The sequence below is a fragment of the Mesoplodon mirus genome (genome assembly GCF_964341445.2).
Source record: "Mesoplodon mirus genome assembly, chromosome: 2".
Lineage (NCBI taxonomy): Eukaryota > Metazoa > Chordata > Mammalia > Artiodactyla > Ziphiidae > Mesoplodon > Mesoplodon mirus.
In genome coordinates this window covers 48,924,175-48,950,145 of record NC_138977.1, presented here as the reverse complement: position 1 = coordinate 48,950,145, position 25,971 = coordinate 48,924,175, and the positions used below count along the sequence as shown (strand labels likewise).

General features: G+C 33.4%; 1 protein-coding gene across 10 annotated transcripts in view; it reads right to left on the bottom strand.

The window, feature by feature from the left end:
- Positions 1–25,971, bottom strand: part of ANKRD17 (ankyrin repeat domain 17) — a 159,145-nt gene that overhangs the window by 39,128 nt on the left and 94,046 nt on the right. For 5 of the 10 annotated variants that reach the window (XM_082639938.1, XM_082639943.1, XM_082639941.1 and 2 more), the window contains exons 11-24: positions 25,585–25,672; positions 24,144–24,271; positions 23,748–23,891; positions 23,106–23,208; positions 20,860–21,612; positions 16,430–16,578; positions 10,855–10,966; positions 10,576–10,721; positions 6,958–7,100; positions 6,217–6,430; positions 5,532–5,707; positions 4,284–4,446; positions 1,876–1,971; positions 460–576 (exon numbers count right to left, since the gene is read on the bottom strand). In XM_082639938.1, the coding sequence (XP_082496064.1) occupies positions 460–576; positions 1,876–1,971; positions 4,284–4,446; positions 5,532–5,707; positions 6,217–6,430; positions 6,958–7,100; positions 10,576–10,721; positions 10,855–10,966; positions 16,430–16,578; positions 20,860–21,612; positions 23,106–23,208; positions 23,748–23,891; positions 24,144–24,271; positions 25,585–25,672 (2,532 nt within the window). The remainder of the gene's footprint in view (positions 1–459; positions 577–1,875; positions 1,972–4,283; positions 4,447–5,531; positions 5,708–6,216; positions 6,431–6,957; positions 7,101–10,575; positions 10,722–10,854; positions 10,967–16,429; positions 16,579–20,859; positions 21,613–23,105; positions 23,209–23,747; positions 23,892–24,143; positions 24,272–25,584; positions 25,673–25,971) is intronic. The other 5 variants (XM_082639946.1, XM_082639947.1, XM_082639939.1 and 2 more) reach the window with 2 other exon arrangements.

The window sequence follows — 25,971 nt, the reverse complement described above, 5'->3', positions numbered from 1 at the left end:
AAGGTACGCATTAAACATTCCATCAACTGGTCGTATTTCACTAGTTGGTCATGGCTTGGTAGTGTATGCCTTTGTAGTGTATTTGGTACTTCTGATAAATCCGTTGGCAACAAATTACAAGGTCTAGGATCAATGAAGTACAGAGTTGGATGGGGATTAAGAGAACATTAGTTGAGATAATTGAGCATTAGAGGCTAGGTTCCCTGACTTGCAGATCAATGCAATTCCTACAATAACATTTTGTTAGTTCGATTATAAAGAAAGCTATTTTAACGATATAATGATGTTTAAAATACTCATAATCCTCTCCACTATTTGAGCCAAACTTGGAGAGAAAAAGCACGTACATAATTTAAAGCAAAATCAAACCAAAACAAAAAACCAAAGATTACAAATTAGGAGGAAGAGAAGCTGAAAGGAAAAAAGTAGGTATTTTTCATATGTAAAGGTTACCGTTACCTTTTCCAAGTCTAACTCCTCTAATAAAATGCTGGCATTTTTGTTTGCCTCAGCAGCCTGTCTATCTTTGGCTTGTACTATCGACTCCATACAAAGGTGGCACTTCTTCAGCATCTCCTAAAATGAAAAATGAAGATGTTTCCAGACTCAAAAAATTAACATTTAGAGAGATTCCTAAAAACGTGAAAATATTAATTAAGGTACTGGAATGAACATAAGCAATAAAGATCAGTAGTAGGGCAAAAAAAGAGTGCAAATAAAAACATAATTTAAATGGTATATTTTTAAAAATACATAAGCAAAGAGCCTCTATTGTTCTTCAAAATAATATCCATTTGACTGGTACTAAAATTATTTACTCCTGTAATTTAAATATGAGAAATCATACTGCAAATAGAGCTGCAATAATCTGTCAGCTAGTTAACAGGCTAAAGGAAAAGGTCAATATCAACAAAAGAAAATGGGTTTAAAACAATTTAAAATACTTATTTGGCAAGAACTGTTCTCAAATATTTAAGCTTTGTTGCTATAACTTCTTGTGCTAGAATCATTCATAAAAAGCATGTATTTATAGACTTATGTCAGTGATTTCATTTTTAGAACATACACTTTTTGACAGGAAAGGGATATTTCCCTATTAAGACAAAAGCTTTATTTTTAATCTCTGCCCCCCTTCCATAAGGGGTATCCAGGAACATTAATTGTCATAAATGAATCTAGAGGCAGGCAAGACAGTGGATTAGCTATGTTAAATAAAACTTATGGGAAAAAGCTGTTCACTATCATGTGATAACTGCTGAGAAAATGAAAGACATTTTTAGATTTTCAGAGGCATGTCTTAGGATTTTATTCAAATATTTTGATCTCAATTAGAATTCTAAAGGGATTTATTTTATTTTCCCTACCTTCCCTGCAAAAATCCTAGCAAATTCATTCTTAAACTGACAGTTACTCCAACTTTTATATGATGTTGAACATGTTAAGAGTTTTCTTGACCATAATTAAAAGTACTGTGTTAATTTTTGTTTAGGTATAAAAAAAATCCACTGACTTGTTCCTCTCAGAAGAGATATCTGTCTGGATAGATTACAGCACTAATGAATAGTAACAGTAATTTGCTTTAGATTGTTTAGTATTTAGATTAAAATTAAATTAGCTTAAGTACTATTTAAAAAGATAAAGTAATTCTAAAACAGAAAATGTTTTATTACTTCATGAGGTAAGTAAATCATCTGAAGAGTTTCTTAAATATTATACTTCATTCCCAAATCCTAGATAAATGAAAAGTTCTATGTACCACACATTATTGCTCAAACTAAGACTTTTTTTAATCTTAGTGTGGAATATATATATATATGAAAAGCCAAATGGGATCCCAAGCTCATATAATGGGGATGAATTTAATCAGTATATTACCTTATCAGTGATCGTTGCTATGTATCTCATACATTCAGAATCTGATGGAAACTGATTGACTTCTTTGACTAAGTAGCGCACCACCTTCACATGACCCTAAAAAATAGATATCAGTGTCAGACTGAAAACAGACTCTATCAGGGTTCAGTAAATCTAGTCTGTCTTAACTAACATTCCATTAACATTAGTGCCACAAAATAAAGACTTAAAGTGGGTATTATTCGCACTTTAAATGAAAAAGAGCAGGCTTCGGTTCTAATAAGTTAGATAAATCTACATTGTTCATTTTCATCCTACCCTCCAAAAAAAAATACAGAATAACCTGACCTAAAATTCTAAACCATTCTGAATTTAAAAAAACAATAAAGTCAGTATGAAATAATGCAAGATATGTGTGAAAGAAAAGAAAAACCTCATCTTTTTTTTCTAGCTAATTCATTAGAACTGAGTATCCTGTTTCAATTTTAAGCATTAAAAGTAGAAATAACAATTTTGTTCTTTCTTTGAGATAAAAACTGAATGCATAGCACTATACTAGGTAGTGCAAAAGAAATAACATACACTTTCCTAAAGCTTGAGCAATGATTATATTATTCACTGTAACACAGTTCACTAAGTTCAAAATCTTTAGACCAGCCTTCAAGAGGCTCTCTACTTTCTCTAATCCACACTATTACTGACACAACACATATAAACAGATGAATAAACATCTGTTTATATTTAGTACATTTCCTCTATTGCCTTTATTTCTTCCTTCTCATCTGCATCCTTTTGAACTATCCCTATCTTTTAATGAATAGCTTAAATGACATTTGCACCTTTCCTTGATATCTCACCAACACTTCTACAGTATTTAAACTATTTATATGGGACAACTCATACAGTTACCTGACTTTGTGTGTGGATCCCTGATTATTACATTTTGTACAAAATGCAACAGTTGGAATCTGTACAATGTAATATGCCAACAATTACAGTTGTACATGGTAGGTGCTAAGAAAATAAATGATGGAATGAATACAAAAAGATAAGTGCCTTTCTTAAGGAGCTAAGTCTATTGGGAAAGATGAGACACATGCATGTTAGATGTTAAGGTAATAACAATATATATTTGTCAAAATAAATGATAAAGATTATAATGAATTGTAGAATTTTTAAAACCTTTAAGAGATCAGATATCTCAATGTGAGCTCAAATGGAATGGGAAGAGTTTCTGTAGAAGGGGAGATTTACACTGTACCCAAAGAATGAGTAATTTTGGAAGAATGAAGAAGGACATGGGCATTCCCAAGATGAGAACAAAGGTGCTATGAGAGACAATGATAAAAGACCAAACAAGGAGAAGACTCCACATTAGGGACTCAATGGGAGATGAGTTCTAAAAGCACTAGATTGGGCTTTGAATAACAAACTAAGATTGGATTTCAAAGGATTACAGAGACTGGGGAGACATGAAAAGGTACTTGAAGAGGATACTAACATAGTGAAATGGTTTGGATGATAAACATGATATGCTAGCTTGCTTGGAGAAGAGGTAGGTAGCCACTGAGAATAAGTTTGATTAGCGAGGAAAAAAAAATTCAGAGAGTCAGTGGAAAGGTAGTCTAGAACACCCAGGGAGGAGGTGGTATAAAGAACAAGGTTCAGAGAGAATACTAAGAGAAAAAGGAAAAAGATGATTTTTTACAATTTATATATTAAAATTTTTCAATACAACAAAGTAATTTGGAATCTATAAGAGATTTTACCTAAGTGAATGACAAAACTCAAAATTATACCTACAGAATGACAAAACTCAAAATTATAATCCCTGGAATAGTAGTCTGGCTTCCCCAATAACAAATCAGACCTGCATTTAAGAGATCAACCAAAACATTAAATCAAATTACTTATACACAGTTCTGTGCTATGCATTACAGAAAGTTTCAATTTCACAAAATTTATTTCTACTTCTGAAGGTTTCAAATACTGGCAGCTGAATTTTCATTTTTCCTTTTTTCCTAGAAATTAAAGTGAATAATTAAAAATGAAATCAATTTAAGCTAAATTTTTCTCTGCTGTGCTAATACAAGAAAACACTCATTCATAAACAAGTAATTAATTACTCTTAGTTGGATTTATATTTTGTGAAAGATTAAGATTGCAACTAGATTTTGAAAATACTACTTCGAACAACTTTTTAAAAGTTTACTTAGCTTTGACATCCAATATAGATACTATTAATGGCTTTTCTGGTATACCTGTATCTACCTTTCAATGTTGCCATCAGAGTGATTATTTGCTTATTATTTTACTGCTTTCATCACTAGTGTTAGATCCTAAAATGAGAGTCTTTAGTGATAATTAAATTATGCACTTCCTAGCCTAAGTGAAAAATATCCAAGTGACTGAGGATGAAAGACTTCTACCTTTCTAAATGCTGCCATAAGAGGAGTTATCTTGCGGTTATCAGCTGCATCCACATCTGCACCTGCTTGCACCAGTAACTGAACCACATCAAGGTGTCCACCATTTGCTGCCAGCCACAATGGAGTGTTCCCCTTCTTGTTACGTACGTCAATGTGAGCACCCCTAAATGAATGACACAAATATCACTTTTAAATGAAATGACACAGATAATAATAAAAATCAACTATGAATTTTGTGAAAATATTTTGTAAAGGGAAAAACTGTTTGAAATATATAGGACTAAAATATATTCCTCTATCAGAATTACATTACAAAAAATTTCCAGTCATCAAATTAAAAGCCATTGAATCAAAACTAACGATATATCAATAATTGCTTTTCTTATTTTAAAAATGACTGTGCATAATTCTGAGCTTCAAATCCTGAGGAAATGTAAAATTTTCTTTAGTGAAAAATAATGGTACATCCTGTTAATATCATAATATATTAAACAGTATCCTAGAGCACAAACAGTATCCTATGAGGTGATTATATCTTTCAGATTATTTGTATTCATGTATTTATATTATGTGGCTTCATAAAAGAATGAAACTTAAAATAACATGAAGGTTTAGCACTCAGTGGGCATCATGGTAGATAAGACTCATGGTAAATAACCAGTTGATAGAAGCTACTACTAATTACTACTGTTAGGACACCATGTAAAAGTCTTTCAGACTGTTAAAGCAGGAAATCTAATTTAGCAGACAAGCAACTTTGAAAGACTGGCAAGTAAATCCTAAGTGACTGAAAACAAAAAATATCCTGAACTCTATCTTATATCTTGAACAGTTCCATAACTGTCTCTTAAAAGCCCTAATTACCATAAAGAACAAGAAAATCAACAATGAAGCCTTAGATTATTGCCAGACTTACAGACTTAAGGTGATATCTTTGCAAAACTGTGTGGGAGATGTGAATATGGATGACAATAGCTGGATGTTCAAATAGCTTATTATAGTACTTTAAAAGTGTATACACAGACAAAAAAGGAAGAAAAGTATTTCTAGATTGCACTGAAATATATTAAACAATGCAGCATAGCTCTGGATGGGTGGAAAATAATAGAGATAGGTTTAAAACATAAAAAAATACACTGCAGTTTATAGAAATAATCACATTTGATTTTTTAATAGTTCAATTTGCACAGAGAACAGTTATCACTAGTAATACCATGTTCATATATGAAGGGTATGGTAGCATCATACCTGCCAATGAGAAGCTCACAGAATTTATAATGCCCTTTATCTGCTGCTATGGTTAAAGCTGTATCTCTCGAGGAGGGCACTGGAGGGGCATTAACATCAGCACCTTTATCCAAAAGAACTCGGCCCACCTCTGCATATCCACCAGAGGCAGCTTCCATTAGCGGTGTGAGGCCAGTCTAGGTTTAGTGAAAAATAAAAAACAACATGTAAGAGACCAGAAAGTACTAAAATGTTAAAGAACAATGATCTGGGGGAGCAATACGGTACAGCTGTTACAAAATTCACGACTAAATTTCAGCACTGACACTGCTAACCTCTCTCAGTTACAGTGAGGTCTACTTAAAGCAGATGATTCTACCTAATGTCCATTTGTTGGTAAAAATGTTAAGACACATGTACTTGGCATATAACTGGCACTTAATAAATGCTCCCTCTCTTCTCTTTCATACTACTACATAGTTTTCAGCTGATAACCCCAATGTCACTATTACCTATAAAAATCTATTGCTGAGGTATTTTCAAGAGTTAATGCTTAACTGAGTCATACAGAATGATTTCTGTTTAAATATATATGTAAGAGATAAATGTTACTACAAAGTACTAGAAGTATAATTAGCATATTGCTAATGTACACCTTAAATGTCAAAGCAATAAACCCATGGGTAAATCTCAAACTTTTCCTTACCTTAGCTCTGTGTTCCACATTTGCTTTTCTATCAAGCAGAAGACTAACCACTTCAGTTCTTCCTTGGAAGCAGGCTAAGGTAAGGGCAGTGTTCCGATTGGTTTCTATTTGAGCATTTATGTCAGAGCCCATGTCTAACAGGAGCTTAACGGCAGCTGTGTGCCCATTCATAGCTGCTAACATCAGAGGAGAAATGCCCAATTTGCTACCAGTTCTGGGGGTGGAAGTATGGGGAGAACAAAGGGAAAAATATATTTTTTAAATGTCCCAGAAAAACTAGATGATAATACAGAATTCTATCTTAGGATTTAAGATTCTTTATTCTGCAGAATTATTTAAAATAATCATTCTTCTCAGCCCTACTAAATCTTTGAGATATTACCAAGACTACACTACAAATCTTTTACTACCCAGAACTAGAATACTTTCTGTATCTCATTCAACATAATGATTTGGGCTGAAAGTGATAAATTATTAAGTCATTATTAAAATGAACTTTCCATTCTAAAGTACATACTTGCTTGCTTAATAAAAACATAAGACAGATGTGTTTACGTTTATCATAAGAAATAAAGTAATTGATAATTTTTTCAAGTTCTATGTCAACAGTTTTAAACACTTAAATTTGAATTCTAAATTTGTAATGAAGGCATTTCCTAAATATGGCATTAAAAAAAGTGTTCTACAAATATCTTTAACATAACACTCTTAAGGGACTTGGAGAGAGAGAATAAAACTTGCCTAGAATTAATCTCAGCTCCTGCATTTAGTAATATTTTGATAATGTTCACATAGCCACCAGAAGCAGCCAGACTTAGAGGTGTGTAATCAGAAACATTCCTGTGCTCTTTATTTGCCCCTCGAGCTAACAACAGCTCCACCACCTGGAAAAAGAAAAGGAAAAAATGTGTTTTCTTCTTATGGTGAGACAACTTGCAAGGTGTATATTTCTGATTTCTCTTTTTTTCTGCTTTATTGTATAACAAAAGAAGGGGAAAGTCATTCATCCTTTGCACAAAATCAGTCTCAAATGAAAGCAAAAGGTCTTAGAGGCCAATAAAGGGATCGTTCCTCAAGTAAAATCCATTTTGGAATCTGTTGAAATGGCACAGTGTTTTCATTGAAAGATCTTGACCTCATGTGTTCTTGTGCAATGCTGTTTTGGAAATTAGTATTTCTGTATTATTCCACCACATAGTGGTAAAATAGAATAAGATTTTTTCATTTATACATGTAAATGTCCTTAAAATATTTTTTAAACTTAAAATCAAAAACTAAATGTTAAAAACATTTTTGGAATAAAGCTAACACTTATCTTCCCCCAACATTTTACCATAAAAAATTTTTAAGCACACAGAAAAGTTGAAAAAAATTTACATACAATCATCACCTAGATTCTACCATTAACATTCTCCTCTACTTACTTTGTCACATTTATTTGTCTGTCCATCATTTTTTGATGCATTTCATTTCTAAGTAAATTGTAGACACCTGCAATTTCCCTTAAACACATCAGCATGTGTACCATGAACTAAACTCTTATTTGCTTTTAGGCTTTTTAGGTTTTTTTTAGGTGAAATTTGTAACTTTCAATAAATGCACAAAACTTAAGTGTATATTCACTGAGTATCAACAAATGCATAAATCTAATTTAAATCTGTTATTTACTCATGTTCTTTCTCAGTCAATCCTACCCAAAGATTAGTTTCATTTACCATAGATCTTCATATAAATGAATCACAGAGTGTTTGAAAGTCAACTGTGTGTATTGCGTAGCATTCCATTATGTGAATATGCTGCTTTATCTCTTCTACTGATAAACATCTCTACTGTTTCTAGTTTTCGGCAATTCTGAATAAAGTTGCTATGAACATTTCTTGTGGAAATATATTTTCATTGCTCATGGGCTCCACCTAGTAGTAGAATTTCTGGGTGCATGTTTAGTTAAGAAATTGCCAAACCTGTTCCTAAAGTGGTTGTACTATTTACACTCTCATCAACAAGGAGTTCTGGTTGCTCCACATCCTCAGCAAAATTTGGTATTGTCAATGTTTATAATTTTAGCCATTCTAGTGGATGTGGTTGGTGGTACCTCACTGGGGTCTTAATTTGCATTCCCTGATTGCTGACAATATTTAGCATTTATTTAAGTGCCATTCATAGATCTTTTGTCCATTATGCCATTTAATGCACAAAACAACCCTTTGACACAGGTACTAGCATCTTCATCTTCATTTTACAAATAAGGCATAAGGAAGTTAAGGATTGCTCAAGCTCATAGCACGTATCCTTGCTCTTACTGTTAATAATATATCTAACTGGGAAATAAATAAATGTTAATGAATAGTGCTTTGCCTTACTACCAGCTAAAACTTTACTCATTTGAATAAAGCTATGACCAACTTTATTTTTTGTTGTTTTTTTGGTTTTTTAAAGTTCACATTCATAAGCATTTTCTTTTTTAAATTTCATTAAAAAATTTTTTTATTGAAGTATAATTAATTTACAAAGTTGTGTTAGTTTCAGGTGTACAGCAAAGTGATTCAATTATACATACATATACATACTTTTTTTTTTCAGATTCTTTTTCCTTAGAGGTTACTTATAAAATATTGAGTGTAGTTCCCTGTGCTATACAGTAGATCCTTGTTGGTCATCTATTCCATATGCAGCAGTGTGTATATATTAATCCCAAACTCCTAATTTATCCCTCCCCCACTCCTTTTCCCTTTGGTAACCATAAGTTTGTTTTCTGTGTCTGTGGGTCTATTTCTGTTTTGTATATAAGTTCATTTGTATTTTTTTTAAGATTCCATGTATAAGCGATATGATTCTTATCTTTCTCTGAAGCTATGACTAATTTTAGATGACTTTCTATCACATTTTTGCTTTTAGAGCCAGTAAGACTAACTGGCTTATGTAACAAGATCATAAAAACAAGCCCCCAAACTGGCATTAGGCTATTTTATTTTACAAAGAGTCCCTTAAGCAATAAAGTAGAAAACCCTTATCAAATTTCTAAAGTTTTCTTAATTCCTTTATGCAAAGATAACTGACCCTAGTTATCTCTCAGAGGGAATGGTCTATTCCCCAAAAGTAACAAACATTCAATATAAAAGAATTATTTTGTGATTTTATAGTAAAATGACTTTCTAATATTTTATTAGTTACTTCAAAATACTTTACTGTTCTAATGACACCAAATAAAAGCAAGAGTGTTATAGGCAAAATTATTACCCTAAAAGACTTCTATAATTATTATTACCTCATCTGTTACATTTTAGTAAGAATACATAAAGATTACAGTAGGCTATAGGCTTTAACATTGCTTTGAAAGGAAGAAAATCAACTGATTTCTTTTTGATTCAATATTGAAAAATGTTATGAGACAAGTATTATTTCAAACCACACAGTGATTGAAAATTTCAGTTAAGTCAAAATTTTACTTTCATTATATATCAAAAACAGAACATTTACATTTCTGACTGATAGAATCACCTCCACTGTGGAATACAGAAAATAATTAGAATGGTGAAATAAAAAAGAAAAAGATTTTTAAGCTGAGAGTAGGAAACTCACCTGGAATGACCTAGAGTGTTTCCTAAATATAAGATTCAACAACTCCCTAATTGAGAAGTTACCAATCCATAGAGACAGCACGACTGGTGAATAGAACTGGACTTAAAAAATTGACTTAAAATGAGGTTATCCAACTAATTATTAAATGCCAGAAGAATGAGGTTATCCAACTGATTATTAAATGTCCGAAGAAGACACATAATGGAGCAAAGCTATGACCTCTTGGGCCTACACCTAAGCACATCAGCTGTTCTACCTAAAGAAACTAAGAGATCATATAATATAACCGAGAACCTTTCCTCCAGAGTTGAGAAGGGCTGGGGAACAATTAAAAGACAAAAGTACTCAGGACAACTAAAAATTGAACACTCTTAATTCCCTACTAATCTTATACATAGAGAGCAACAGAGGCTGAGCTTAAGCACCTTTCACACTAAGTACTCTGGGACAGGAAAAGATGAGTGAATATAGGCCCCACTTATCAGGAGCTTGCTGATTTTATTTGGGATGTCTTAATCATTCTCTTAGCCTGAATGCAATATAGAGGCATTCCTATGGCAGTTCGTACTTTTAGATGAGAAGGATAATAAACGATGTATGATTTTTCTGGCAAGACAGTTTATGCTAACACTAATTCTTATCCTTTTTCTAAAAGATTATAGTCGCAGTTACTGTGATAAATCTTAATGTCTGTTCACTGTTACCACAAAATCATATAAATTAAAGTGCATATCTGTTAAACAGAGAGAAAAAAAAAATTACAGTTGGGGACAATAATACCTCCTGTCTTCCCCCAGAACAAGCCAAAGATAGTGGTGTGTCCTTGGTTCTTTCTGACTGGGCTTCAATGTCTGCACCATTGTCCAGCAATATTTCCACAACACCAACATGACCAGCTGTAGCAGCCAAGATGAGCGGAGTAAAACCTGGAGTAAAATAAAGATCTTCTTAGTTAAGCAAAGAAACAGTGCTGTTGTCCATCAAAATAGGGCTACAAGTAGTATTTTGTCACAGAACACAAATAATTCAGAAGAAAAGTTAACAAAAAGCAGGCCTTACCTTTCTTGTCTCTGTGCTCAATACTAGCTCCTCTCTCTAGCAATGTCTGTACCAGTTCCTCATGACCACCAGCACAGGCAAGCGTTAGCGCAGTGTCATGATTACTCTCAGTCTGTAAAAAATTGTTGATTAGCTCATTAGACAATTAAAAATGTTAACATCAATTACATAACATGTACATATACCAAATACGCACACACACATGCACACACACACACACACACACACACATATACCATTCTACCATACCAAACATTTGGATAGTAACTCTCTTTTCTTTTTCCCACTAATGGTTAACTTGTGATTTTTTTAAACTACAAATAATATTTGAACTTTATGGGCAATTCTTAAAGCAAGCAAGAAGAAAAAAAAGTATGATTTTCAACCATATGCTATTTTCAATTACATGTTTTAAGAAATACTACTGTGGACTCACTTTCCCTTCTACCCATAAATGGAGTAGCATAGACAAGATTTATCTTCCCATCCCAAATGACAAAAAAAGACAAACTATTTGAAATGATGTCAGTTAGACAGGCAACATATGACAGTGATCACTGAGGACAGAAACGATTAACTTATTGTATTGCCTGGAGAGTCTCCAGGCTAAAGTGCAGGAAGAGGGTACCCAAACAGAGCCTGGCACTCTCCCTGAGTTGAAAAAGAGAGTTTGGAGAAGTGAAGGTGGCTAGAATTCATGGGGTAGACTACTGGAGAGGAAGGCACTACATACAGAGAGTACTCCAGAGATCTGCAGAGAGCTCCCATTGAGTCTTCAGCTGAGCTCTGATCAACACACGTGCATAAGAAAAATTACTGGAGGCCAGGGAAAGACTGCCAGAAGGGACTGAACAATACCTAGAGCTTACACAGAACTGGGAATAGTTTGGTTCCCACAGCCAGAGCAGAAAGACCCTCAAAACACACAGAATATCAAGAAAAATCCTCAGCCATTAGGCCAAATTAGCTACTCTGGACCCATCTAACAAAGCTGAAAAACAAGTCTTGACATGAAAAAATTATTTCCAAGTAACTTAACTGCATTCGAGGAACAAATCCCCTAAAAATTTAAAGGAACAAAAAAATATAATATACAATGTATTTTGAAAGACAAACACAATTGTAATTGAGACATGACACTGTTTATATACAGTTTACTTCTGACTTATGCCAGTGATAGTGACCAATAACAGATTTAACCAGTGGTCACACTCTATCATAGTATGTGGCTACCAGAAAACATAAAATTATGAGTCTTGCATTATTTTTTTACTGCATAGCTCTGTCTAAGCCATCTTCCTGCTTTTACATATTCACCTCTATTACAGCATTTATCACCAATCTTCCTTATGTTAATATTAATTATGTGTCTATCACCCTCAGGGGACTATAAATTCCTGAAAGGTAATATAAACATGTCTTATTTTTGTTTGCATTCTCTACCTATTAGTGATGTCTTGCCTAGGAAACAATAAATGATAGTTAAGTTGAATGAATGACAGTAGCTGTAAGGGTCATAGGATAAAAGACTATCACTAATAAAACAAAGGATTACATATATGAAATATATATTTACTGTGTTATATAATATTATATTTATTTCAGGTTTATAAGGAAGGAATTATTACATCTGATTTCACATAAAGGAGACAAAGGTCAGAGAAATAACCTTCCGATGGTCACACATGCTAACAACTGGTAAAGACTGGTGTAAAAAAAAACAAGAAGATCATTGATAACAAAATGCTGCTTACCCTCTTACATCAGAGAGCAGCCCTAAGGCACAGCTGACTGAGGTGAACAGAATGCTAAGTTTATCTGTATTATGTGCTCTCCATGTTAGTGTATAGACAATCAGTAGAAGAGTAATCTTTATGATGAAGAGTCAACTTTATGATGAAGTTTATGAGGTTTCTAGAAGTTTTCTAGGGGTTAAAGAGTAATTTAGGAAACTGGTGCCAATCGTAATAGAGAATGAAAAGACAAACAAAATTTGGAAAAGGTAAGCATGGAAAATTTTAGAGGATCAGTAAAATTTGTTTTTTTTCCACATTATAAAACATCAATTCAATTGACATTTATTAAGCACCTTTTATATTCAAAGTACTCTGCTAGATACTCTAGGGCTGACAAAGATAAGTAAATATAGCCTCTGCTCACTAGGAGTTCACAGGTTACTGTACAGGGCAAATTTAGGTTGAAACTAAATTTAAAAATCTTAAAAATCTATATGTGATTTCTAATTTCCATATCTAGAGTACCCAGGTATAAGTTTTATTACACCACTCAAACAAAATAAAAATAGAGATTAGAGCTATGTTATCAGAATATATAGTAAAACAGTCCCAAATAATTACTTCAAACTATCATTTATTGATGTTTCCTAAAATAAATTTTGGTAACAGCACAGTGTGTAGTATTAATCTTAAAAGTTTTGATAGTATCCAGACAAACTTAATTCAATACAACCATTACATGAGAGGTGGAGAGCCTGTGGCACACAAACCAAGGGTGATTTCTAGTTATAGAACATAAGATTTGAGGAACGTTATAAAGAATGCAAACTCTTATCGTCAGCATGCTTTAAGGGCCAGAAATTACACATATGATTCCAGCTAATCCTTGTTTAAAATATTAGTTCCCTACTATAATGATCAAATAAAGGACCATTTTTCAAGAATCATTAGCATTTTTAAAAAGAGACTTACATACTGAGGCATTAAAAAATCACACTTCTTTTGTTCTTCCTTAAGTTAAGATTTGTGGTAAATATGCCATATGGCCAAGGAAATATGCTAAACAGATGTAAAGATTAAACACACATGACCCTTTGCTATCTAGGCAGACCCATTTTCTAGATTTTAGACCCAGAGTCTTTTTTTCGTTTGTCTTAGTATGTGGCTCTGCTAAAAATTGGCTGTTAGGCAAGGCCTCTTTCCTTACCTGTAAAATGGTAATAGTAACAGTACCTACTTCATGGGATTGTTACAGAGCTTAAGTCAAAGAAGTAAGTATCTGTAAAGAGTTAAGAATGTACATGTTGGGCTTCCCTGGTGGCGCAGTGGTTGAGGGTCCGCCTGCTGATGCAGGGGACACGGGTTTGTGCCCCGGTCCGGGAAGATCCCACATGCCGCGGAGCAGCTGGGCCCGTGAGCCATGGCCGCTGAGCCTGCGCATCCGGAGCCTGTGCTCCCCAACGGGAGAGGCCACAACAGTGAGAGGCCCGTGTACCGCAAAAAAAAAAAAAAAAAAAAAAAAAAAAAAAGAATGTACATGTTAAGTTTTGTTAAAATAAACAAATGAAAGATCCAATTATTAGAGGATTTTTTAATCTTTCAAAATAGAGGAAGAATCTTAGTATTAACTTTTTCATCATATCACCTGTCTGTAATGGCACAGTACTGTCACACATAAACCAAAATATCCATTACGTAAAATCTCATGGAATTTGTATTGAGAATCTAGAAAAAACTCCAGGTGGATTAAGCATAAAAGAATCTTTGTATTTATCACTTTAAGTACCTTCTTGGTATCATAAAAACTAGTAAGTTAAAAAAAGTAACACTGAAGGTTAAAGAAAAAATGGTGAACAATTATTTCCAAATAATTATTTTGTATTATGTGTTCCAAAACAGGAAATTTCTAATTTCTAACTATGCAATTATGGTAAACTCCATGAAAAGTATTGAACTCATATTAGGCTAACCCAACTGAAAAGCCTCAATGTAAAGACAAGATAAAGAAGCAGATTTTTAAGGAGCCATAGTCAAATCTTTTTACATAAGTATGTCTACTACATTTAAAATGTACGTTGTTCAAATTAACTTTTTAAATGTATTTATATGTAACTTCTCAGAAATTAATTTATGGTTGGTTGAGTGGTATAGTCAGGTAAAATTTCATTATCACTATAATCTCAAATTCAATAAAATCATGATCATACTTGATGGAACCTTTTCTGTAGCTGATTGATTAATTGATTTAATTTTGGCTGCACTGTGCAGCACGCGGGATCTTAGTTCCCCAACCAGAGATCGAACCTGCCCTGCTGCAGTGAAAGTGCAGAGTCTTGACCACTGGACCACCAGGGAAGTCCCTGTGGCTGTTTTATTTTAAAGCATTAAAAAAAAAAAAAAAAAAGAAACCCTTTATATTTTGGTGAAGTTTTACTTTTGCTTATAGATCAATTCTTGATCTCACAAAATTAGAAAATATACTTCTGGTTAAAACATTAACAGACTCAGAGCAAAACAGATTAGAGGAAAATAATGTAAATTCAATAAAAAGTTCAATCCAATTCTATAATGCTATCAATATGAAATGTAAACCATTGTGGTTCACCAAATGAATGTCTAATTTTTTTTATGAGACTAAAAATGAAGCTCTATAGTATGGTATATGGAAGGGTGCCTTTGAAGTCAAACCAACCTAAGTTTGACTCCAGCCCCACCATTTCTTAGTTAAATGAAGTGATTGTAAGCCAAATGCTTAATCTCTCTCTTAGCTTAGGTTTCTTCATCAGGAAAATGGGTGTTTAAGAGTAGCTACCTTATATGTGTAATCTGAAGATTGAATAAAGTTATTCCTTTAAAAAAGCCCCTAACTATTTTAGGTGCTCAAAAAAAAGTTAGCTCATATAAAATAAGGGAAGCAAGTAAGAACAGAAATGAAATTCCTTTTTCATAGTATTACCAAGAAACATCTTAATGAAAAGGAGGCTTTATTTCAATAGCTTAATAGTACAGGCCCTTAAGGATGCAATAATACAAACACACACACACACACTCTCTCTCTCTCTCTCTCTCTCTCTCCCTCTCCCCCATCCCCCTCCCTAAAATTGATGCTTATAAAGAAGTGATCATTTATAAAACTGCAAGTTTTATAATGTACACCACAACCCTCACACTAGTCTCTCCATCAGGCATTAATCAAAACACAAAACTAAATAAACTGCAAACATTTCTCAGTCCTGAAGAAAGCCGTATACCCTTACCTCATTCAGCAGTCTTCTAAGCTAGGCTGCTTGGCATTTCTTCAGGACAAAACACAAGCTACCTTCTCTTTTCCAACCTCACTTTGCTCTGACATTTCATGGTAAACTAATTCTTTTAAAAAACTTGTTTTTTAAACTTAACAGTGTTATAGAAACAGACACATAGACTTACTACATATTTCAGTCGGCAAGATCAGAATTTTCAAAGACAATATAAATGCAACTGAGTATATATGCTATATAAATGGAATCCAATATGAATTTTAAAACACATCTTCTAATTTAAGTTCAGAAGAAAATACATAGTCTTAAATAAGTTCTTTCTTTTTACATCCCTTTTTAAACTAAAGTTTAAGAAAAAAAGATTACTTGATGACATCAGAAACCAGATCTTCACAATAATTATCAGTAATAATCTGTATTCGGTATTTTATTTCTTTAAATGTGGATTCGAATTTACACCTGTGGCTCAGGTCTTTGCCCAGAGACAAAGCAGTCTAAGATGATTTAAATAACTGATTAATGTTTCTAATGATGATATAATTCCAGCTAAAAACTATCACTCCTGAGTTTGGAGCTTACCTGTGCATCAATATCAATGGCAGGGTAGATAGGAAGCATGGCTGAAGGAGAGATGATAGGACTTGGAGTTGGAGTCTGAGGTTGGGAAATGGAAGCAGCGATACTGTGGGTAGGAGTGTTTGACATTGCAGATGCTCTTCCACTGACTGCTGTTGAACAAAATAACTGTACTTAATGAGGATGAAACATTGTTAGGTAACAGCAAGAAATAGTTGTCAGAAATATTTAAATATATTTAAAAACAAAATATCTACAGGTAGACTGCCATAGCACTAATAACTCATTTTCCTGGTTATTTCTGACACTGGACAACAGACCAAAATTTAAATATATATTGAGAGTAACCCATTTGCTAAACAATAAACCATATGAAAAACAAATTCCCCTCTTATAGTATGTAATCACAAAACCTTAATTCAAAATAACCCTGAAAACAAAAATATTTTTATGAATTAAAATTAAATATATATGCAAATGGTTATCCATTATATCTTCTTAATCAGAAAAGGAATAAAAGTTAAAATAGTCAAGTTAAGAAGGAGAAAATGTGTCTTTTACCTGCCAATTTCACACCTTATTTTCTAGAACTAATGCAAGTAATATCACTGTTTGGGGACATTTGCTATTGAATATTTAAAATACTTCCTATTCTTTTATTAACTGCAGACAGGATGTGGCCCTCAGTATGACAGTATATATATATAAAAATTTAATCCTCACACAGAAACAGTTTCTCACATACAGAATTATTCTGAAGGGCATAAAATGCTCACCAATCAATCTAGCAATCACACTGACTTAGGACGACAAAGTTAAAACATTAGGGTAGAAAAAGATGTATGCATGCAATCAGCCTTCTAATATAGATTACTGTTAGTTCTTCTAAGTATAATTTTCCCATGATATTATTTTCACCAAAATAAGCAAATTAAGAAGGGGCTAATTAGGTCAGTACTTGAGATGGGAGAATTCCAAAGGTGGTAGCAGGTGAGGGTACTTTATTCCCTCATCAACTCACTTCTGGAGTTGCCATGTGAACATCAATCCTTTTTCCCCCTTATTAAAAATGCTATAGCACTAGGGTCTGGGCATTAATCTTTGAATGATCAACAGTAGTGTGGATGTATGTTACCAACGTAGTTATCAACTACATCAGACAGAAAACAATCATGAATCACAACTGGATCTGAAACCAGGCAAAAGAGGTTATGCTCCTACCAAGAACAAAACTGAAATAGACCTTATCATAGCAATTATAAACACAATTGTCAATTAAGAAATCTATTTTACATGAAATCCTTAGTTCAGGCACAAACATACACTATACATTATAGCAACACACATTCTATAATTATACATTTTTAAGTCCACTTAAAAGCCAAAGGAAGAACAAAGGAGGAAACAAAACAAAACAAAACAAAACAAAACACACTATTTGAATCCTTAGGGATTCAGATCAATAGAAAAGGGCATGTATTCAACACTAATATGTTAATCATCTAATGACCTTGATATTGTTACTCCACATTGATAGTTTTGTATGTTAAGAAAAAGATCAAGACAATTCAAATGTACACATTCTATATATAAATTTCAAAACCATATAAAATCTATGGCTCTTAAAATGGGTTCCATATTCTCCTCTGATTAGACTGATTTTCACAAATGAAAATGCTAAACACAAAATTAGCTTAAACAGAATGAACACCAATCTGTCCGAAAAACTGAATTTTATTTCATGATACTGAACAAAAAAATCTAAGCTTTATTTTTAAATGACTAAATTATAATTTACATTTCAATTTGAATAAGTTCTTTTAAAGAACATATTAGTTTTCTTATTTTTGGTCAAACTGGTTGTTCTTATCACCTCTTCTAGAAGGAGATAGGAAAAATCAATTCCCTCTTTTAATTCCCTTGGGGTACCTATGAAATTGGTTTACTAAAACTAAATAGCTGCCTGTCACTCATCCATTCTCTACAATTAAAAGTAACAATTATAAATATGTAGGTACCTGAAGAAACCATGGTACAGACCAGATCTTTACATGTGGAACTTCATTTTAGGGTTAGATTTCAGAGAGGGAAAACCAGATGCTCAAAGAAGTTTTAACATCAGGTAAGGAAAGAGGGAACTTGACAGCACAGCAAAGGCCAGTTAAGACTGGTTAAATAGGGAACTGATTTTGCTTTGGCTAGTACAGAAACCAAGGAAGATAGAAGATTCTGACCAGCCAAGTACTAGAGAAAAAGAGACTGAATCTTATAAAAGCAGTCTAATAAATGGGGACTAAGGAATAAAGAACAGACATTATGCTGAAGGAGAGAAGGAAGACTGAGCCTAATGAAGTTTAAGATATGAAGAAACCCAAAGAAAGAAATGGAAATGGTCATTAGTCAACTGAAATAACAAGTACTACCATAGAAGAAGTTTAAAGGCTGTGGAAGTGAGTGTATATGTGTATGTTTGTGCACGTGCACATGCATGATGCAGGAATGGGTTGCAGGGAGGTAGCTGGATGTTTTTAATCCTGTTCTTTCTTCTGGCCATCTCTCCTCTCCCCATATAAATGAGAATAAACAGGTAAAGTATTTTTATAATATGACAAGTATCTGTCATATTTCCTAAGAAGTTATAAGCTTGAAAAAATAATTTTATATGAAAACACCTGGAACACATAGGGAGAATTTAATTGTTTTCGTTTGGTAAACAAATCAACAGAAAGACTACTTTACAAACCTCCAATAATTCTGATCAGCAAAAAAATTATACAACTGGCAAATCATTATTGATAACTATGCCCAAGAACATCAGGTAAACTCTGATAGCATATCAAGAATTTTTAAATATTCATTGGTATGGAATGTCCATTCTTCATTTAATTGAATAAATAACACTTAATTCTACACATTCTTTGGTAGTTCAATTGACATAATATGAAGAACACCATTATGATCTAGATTAATGGCCATGAAAATAATATCAAATTTGGCATTTGGAGCTACTGTGCTTCAATTTTCATAAGATATATACTGTTTTTAAAATTACATTCCCAATTATTATAACCCACTAATGGTGATTAGCAGTAACTTTCAAATCTATAGGAAAAATGTATACTTCTTAATATAAGAAGCTTTATAGTTCTTACGAACAATTAATAGCATTTTTTCCGATGTAGTTACTGTACCCTCTAAGATTAGCAGAGACTTTCATTCCACATACTACTGTTGAGGTGATACTAAAAGAAGACTGGGAAACTTTAGAGCAATTTCTAAGTACAAAATCTGTCTCATTAGCTGGTTTCTTAGTTTCTGAATGTTAGCTAAATATCTCAACACTATACAATTTCATTTTCTTTTATTCTTTTAAAAGATTAAAGTTAAATTATGTATAATCTCATCGTAATATATAATGCTACTTAAACATAGTTTCAACGTTAGAAAAAATGCAATCATCCTTTAAGTACAGACCAAAAAATTAAAAGGGGGCAAGAGAGCAGATGAAAATTATCAAAATTCACCTATTTACTCCCTTTGTTTTCCCCTGTTCCTTCTTTTTCTGTTTTTTTTTTCTTTATTTTTTTTTAAATGAAGAAAATTATTCTTTTCAGTACAGTATTCTTATGGCTTATGATCCTATAAAATCTCATTCTACTACTTTGTTACAGAACTCACAAAAACTAAGTACCCAAAACTAGAACCATTAAAACAACTCCTAAAATATTTCTTTTTGCCAATGAAGCTAATTAACATGGAAAAAAATTTCTCTGCCTACCCATTTAAAGATGTCATTTATGATACTATCAAGGGACCACACCTTCTCATAATACAATTAGAAAGAAACTACACATGAACATTCACAGGGGATAAATCACTGACATACAGTATAATCAAACCTTATTTGGTTTGGTACTTTATTATTGTTGTAAAAGTATTTACTTTTTTTTTTTTATACATCCATCAGGTTTGAAGTCTGATCCATTAGGATATAAAGTATTTCTGTTCACAAATAAGCTTTCTGATATATTCTACTAGTTTTGCACTTCAACTTCTATCAATTTCCCGGTTTATTGGTGTGAATACAGAAGCAAAAAAGCCAAAATTCTATCAGTATTCTGAACTTAAAGAGAAAAAACAAAACCAAAAACAAACAAAAAAATCAAACATCAACCTGACTACCGAAAAACCTGGATTCCCAGCCTACCCACCTAAGTCAGAAAGTTTCAGCCACTTGCATTGAATAAACTAATCTTTAATTTGACCTGTATCCATTTGAGAACGTCTGAGATTGAACTAATATTTCTAAAGATATACATGGTTCAAGAGTCCAGAAATAGTTCTCAAGTTGGGTAACGGCAAAAAATTCTGGCACACTCTTACTCGCCTTAAGCAAATCATATTTGATACCTGCTCATAACAATATAACCCACCTGCCATGATGTCATCCAGCGTGTCATTGAGGGTCTGAGCAGGGCTGGCTACCATTAACCCTTGTTGTGTTTCTGTCAGAATTCCTTGCCCCAGCCCTGCCAACTGTGCTTGGCCCAGTACTGGCTGTCCAACTATCACTCCTTGCAGTTCTGTAAGATTTGCGATGGACCCTGGAGGCAAGGGACCTGCCGCCAGAGGCAAAGCTTGAGGCATGGCCAGAGGCTGGACTGGTGCAAAACCCATCTGAGCAGCAGTTTGCTGGGGTTCATCTTTAAGCAAAACGGGATCCACTTGCTGTAACCGTGCATAGTCTCCCTCGGAAAGCTGTTCTCCAACCCCAACAGGAGTTAGCAGTCCCAGATGTTGGCAAGACTGTTGCTGCTGCTGCTGAAGTTGAATTCTTTGAGCTTTAACCTCTAGATACTGCTTTTTTAGCTGTTGCTGAGTTTTCAGTTGTAATTCTCGTTCTACTTTCTGTAGTTCCTCCAAAATCTTTTGTTTCTTCTGAATTTGTTCCTCCCTTGTTTTGTTCAGCTCCTCGATCTTCTCCTTGGTAAGTTGGTCAGCATGAGCCAGTTCCAAGGACTGCAGCTGTGCATTCTTTTCTATGGCTTCTTTTATCCTCTGTTCCAGTTCTGTTAACTTTCCCTGAGCCTCTTCTACAATGCTCTCTGGAGACTGATTGGTGATGTAACCCTGTACATCCTGGCTGTTTGCTGGCAAATGGCTGCTGGACTTTTGTTTAGAAGCAGCTGTGTGAAAAAGAAACCCCCTCAGAAGTGCACATGAATGGCATCCTCATTACAGAGTTACTGTTGGGAGGTTTAGTGCCAACAGTTATGCACCAAGTTATTATATCCATAGAAGGTGAAAATGCACTGTTAAGGAGTTAAAAACAAATCCACCTTCTTTATCATAAATATAAAATGTATGTATTTTATGTGCATAGAGTAATCTTTGGGAAATTAATTTCAGAATTTTAAAAATATCACATGGTTAAAATCAGACAACAGAGGGATGCAGGTTTGTGATATCTAAGTGGTACAATTAAAGTAAAATCTAAGGCTATGTGTAGATGGATACCTCATCTGGTCATAAAGATGTAAAAACTTATCATAAGAACAGAAAAATAATGCTAAATTATTAAGACGTAGGGAAAACTTAAACCTCTAAGTCAAGGTTTTTCTACATTTAATAGTCTGTGCCTTTTAAACACACACACATACACACAAAGAGTACTCAAACCACTGAGAAGTACCAGGAAATTAAAATCCAACTAAAATATATGTCTTTGTTGGGGCCTACCATCTTCAAGACTGATAAAGGTAAGAAAGAAATTCACATATTCACAAAGCTACCTGGCCAGTAGAGAACTGGGATTCAGTTTCCCTGGAAGAAAAGATGCTGAACTATGACATCCACTGTATCTTCTGACAGCCAGGTGAATAAACATATCTGGCTATCGGTATAGCAACCATTTGCTTGCTATACCAACTGAAAAAGGTGCCAAGGCTCTAGATTGGTAGTCGTGATTGAAAAGAACTGGTGGAAATATTTAGTATTCTTGTTGGTAAAATAATATAGGTAGCCAAAAACCAAAAAATTAAAAACACATTGGTTCCTCAGGTAAAACTTTCTAAAAGGAAAAACTGATTCAAACTGGTAGCTGTAATCTTTTGGGACATAACTTATGAACATGCATGATGTAACTTCCACAAATCAAATATGGACCTCAGAGTTCTAGAGCAACAAACAACCATATCTGAAGTAGCTTTGAATTCTTGGTTGAGAAAAGGTATTCCAGATATAAAATCTATATTAAAACCAGTTATTCTAAAATAAAATTTAATTTTGATCTAGCTTATTAATCTTATGCCTCATATCACTACAGGAATTTTAGTAATTTACAAAAATGTCACCCAATTATACGCAGCCTAACATTTTAACATGAATAGAAATGACTAGTTATTAGAGGAAATCATGGATAATCAGAATTGCATCAAAGATGAGCATCTGAATTTCCACTGCTAATACTTCTGATTGCAGCACAAATTAGTGTTCTTAACTATGTTCTCTCCCAATAACATGCTTTTTTCATTGTTAAAAAAAAATCTTCAATTATGCCGACCTAGTAAAATTCATATTTTGTGGAATAATAATTTTAAATGGCCAGTTTTTGGTTTTTTTTTGCAATCTTATCATTTTTACTTGGACAACTTGTTAAGTCTTTAGAAGTATAACTGACCTTTATTCCTAATGGGAAGAGTAGTGGCAACATTGGCAGGTGGTTTGTCAGGCTCCTGAGGTGGGACAACCATGGGCAGTGCTTGAACTGGTACACGAGGAGCCTAAGACAAATGAAACTGATTATATATCTGCTTTTCCTACACCTTCCATTATATAATTTGCTTTAAATGAAGAATAAGTTACAAAGATCCATTCAAAATATTTTTTTCATATGACAATCTCAGGCGCCATATTTACTTAAAATGTGTTGGTATCAAATTATTTTCCATGACTTTTTTTTTCTGGCCATGCCGCACAGCTTGCAGGATGGGATCTTAGTTCCCTGACCAAGGACTGAACCCGGGACCCAGCAGTGAAAGCGTTGAGTCCCAACCACTGGACACCAGGGAATTCCCTCCATGACATTTTTTTAATGAACTTTGAAATCAAAAGGTTATTCTGGCCACAGTAAGAAAGCAAAGCAAAATCATATCAATCTAGAATCTGAATATTACACCAGATGTTCATTAACCATATCAAGTATGTTATCTATAAAAAGAACTACATATTACAACAAAAAACAATCTAGTTTAATCTTGAACTATGACCAAAAAAGGGAAAAAGATGATATAACATAAAATGCTTTAGTTTAGAAGCTTACCCTATTTAAATCGTGGGATGGGGGCGTTAACTGAGTGACATCTGGTGGAGGGGCTGAAAGCAAGTTATTAGGATAGTCCAAAAGATAGCAAACAACGCTTGTATGACCACCTTTTGCTGCTTCTATCAACATAGTCGAGCCATCCTAAAAGAGTGAATATGGAAGGGGAAAAACATTTTTTTTAAAGTTAATTTACAGAAATATTAAGGAAAATATAGCCAACAGGCCCCAGACACATTAAAGTTTTAGGTTTAGTAAAGAACACTTTTCTCTAAAAACTGAAGAAAATGAACACATTTAGAATGCCAATACAAGTGGAACTTACAGATAATAATTTGTTATGCTCAAGAGTGAAGAGTAATTCACAATGCTACCTGAAACATTTGAGTTACATACTTTTAAACGGTGAGTAGGATCTGCCCCATGAGCCAAAAGTAGTTCCACCACTGCCAGATGACCCCCTGCACAAGCCAGGGACAGTACAGTATGGTCATTGTTAGCTGTGGTTCTATTCACATTTGCTCCTAAAACAGACAAGGCGTGAAAAATCATGTTAATAGAGTGTTGTTTCTTAAATTATGGTAAACTTCAGAATCAAAGAGTAGAGAGAACAGTATAATGAAGCCCCACATACCCATTACCCAGCTTCAATGATTATAAACATGGCCAATATCATTTCACATATACCCACATCCATTCTCCTCTCCCATCTTGAATTATTCTAAAACAAATCCCAGACAAACATGATATAATTTCATCCATAAATGTTTCAGTATGTACCATTAAAAGATAATGATAAAAGTATATATTATTCCTAATATAATCACTGTTTTAAAAAAGTAAAATATAAAATTTTATCTACATTTTAATATCTTCAGTGGGAAAGATAACTAAAAACCAATAAAAAATAAACCACACTGCCCTCTATGGGCCAAATATGGAAGGAATTAACAAAAAATAGTAAGTAATAGTAGTATAATCTTTTTTCACTGGGAAATATCTGAGAATGCAAACTGGTATATTTTCCCTTTAATATGAATTCATCCCTGATTTGGAACACTGTGCTATGCATGTGGGAAATGGAAATAAAATACCAGGAAGAAACTGGAATCAGATTCATTAAAATTAACGAAAGAAGAGAGGAGATAATAACTAAAAATAATTTCATTCTTGAGAATACTATGTCTTATTTATAAACATATAACACAAGGAAGTGTTCAAATTGCCTGAAATACTTTGACCAGTAAGTTATTTCTGATTTATTTTCTTTACCTACAAATGATTTCAAACTTTAGGCTACCTTTGTTATTAAGGATTTTGGTATTTAAAGTAGAATAAATGACCATGAATGAAAATGCATTTTTGGCATATTTGTTCCATTTCAATTTTGATTTTTTGGGGGTGCTATATTTATGACCACCTCTCTATATTTTACAAAGAAGGAAACTTAGGCCCAAGGAAATATAAAGAAGAAAAGTGACTTGCCTTCAAATTAATCAGTGGCAGAAACAACATAAAAATCCAGGTTTCGAGATAGATTATTGCATACACAGAAAAGACTTCAAGGTATCTAAACCCTCAAAGTTTTTTACATAGAGAAATTTTTCTGTATTGAAATGTTTTTTAAGAAGGGTGGTATTCGGTATCAGAACTCTTCACAGTTTGGAATGGTTCTATGTGTTGCAGGATGTTTATCAACTACCCACTCACAAAAATCTCAGTAGCATCTCACCACCACGTGACACCTCCAAAATGTTCTTTACCTGTAAATCTCTTAATACCCAAGGGCAGGGGATAGATACCTGTGGAAAAAAATTACTGCCTTACACAAACCTACCTTTACTAATTAGGAACTGAACGGTACAAACATGACCAGCTCTTGCAGCTTTCATTAAAGGAGTTCTTCCACCTTCAGATTCATGCTCCTGTTTAAAAACCACATACTTGATATTTAATTTCTAATGAACAATTATTCCTTTTTATGAAAATCAAAAAGAAGAGAACTAAACTAATTTCAGAATCTAAATATATTAAATAACATGCTTTGAAGTAAATCAAGGAATACATTCTTTAATTTAAACAATCTCAAATTAGAAACATGTTCTATGGAAATACAGATAAATTAAGAACTGGGGTTATATTCATGTGATTGTTACACCCTCATCTAAATCCATCTGGGTAATTTTTCTTTCTCTCTACAAAAAGGACTGTGGAACTTGAACAA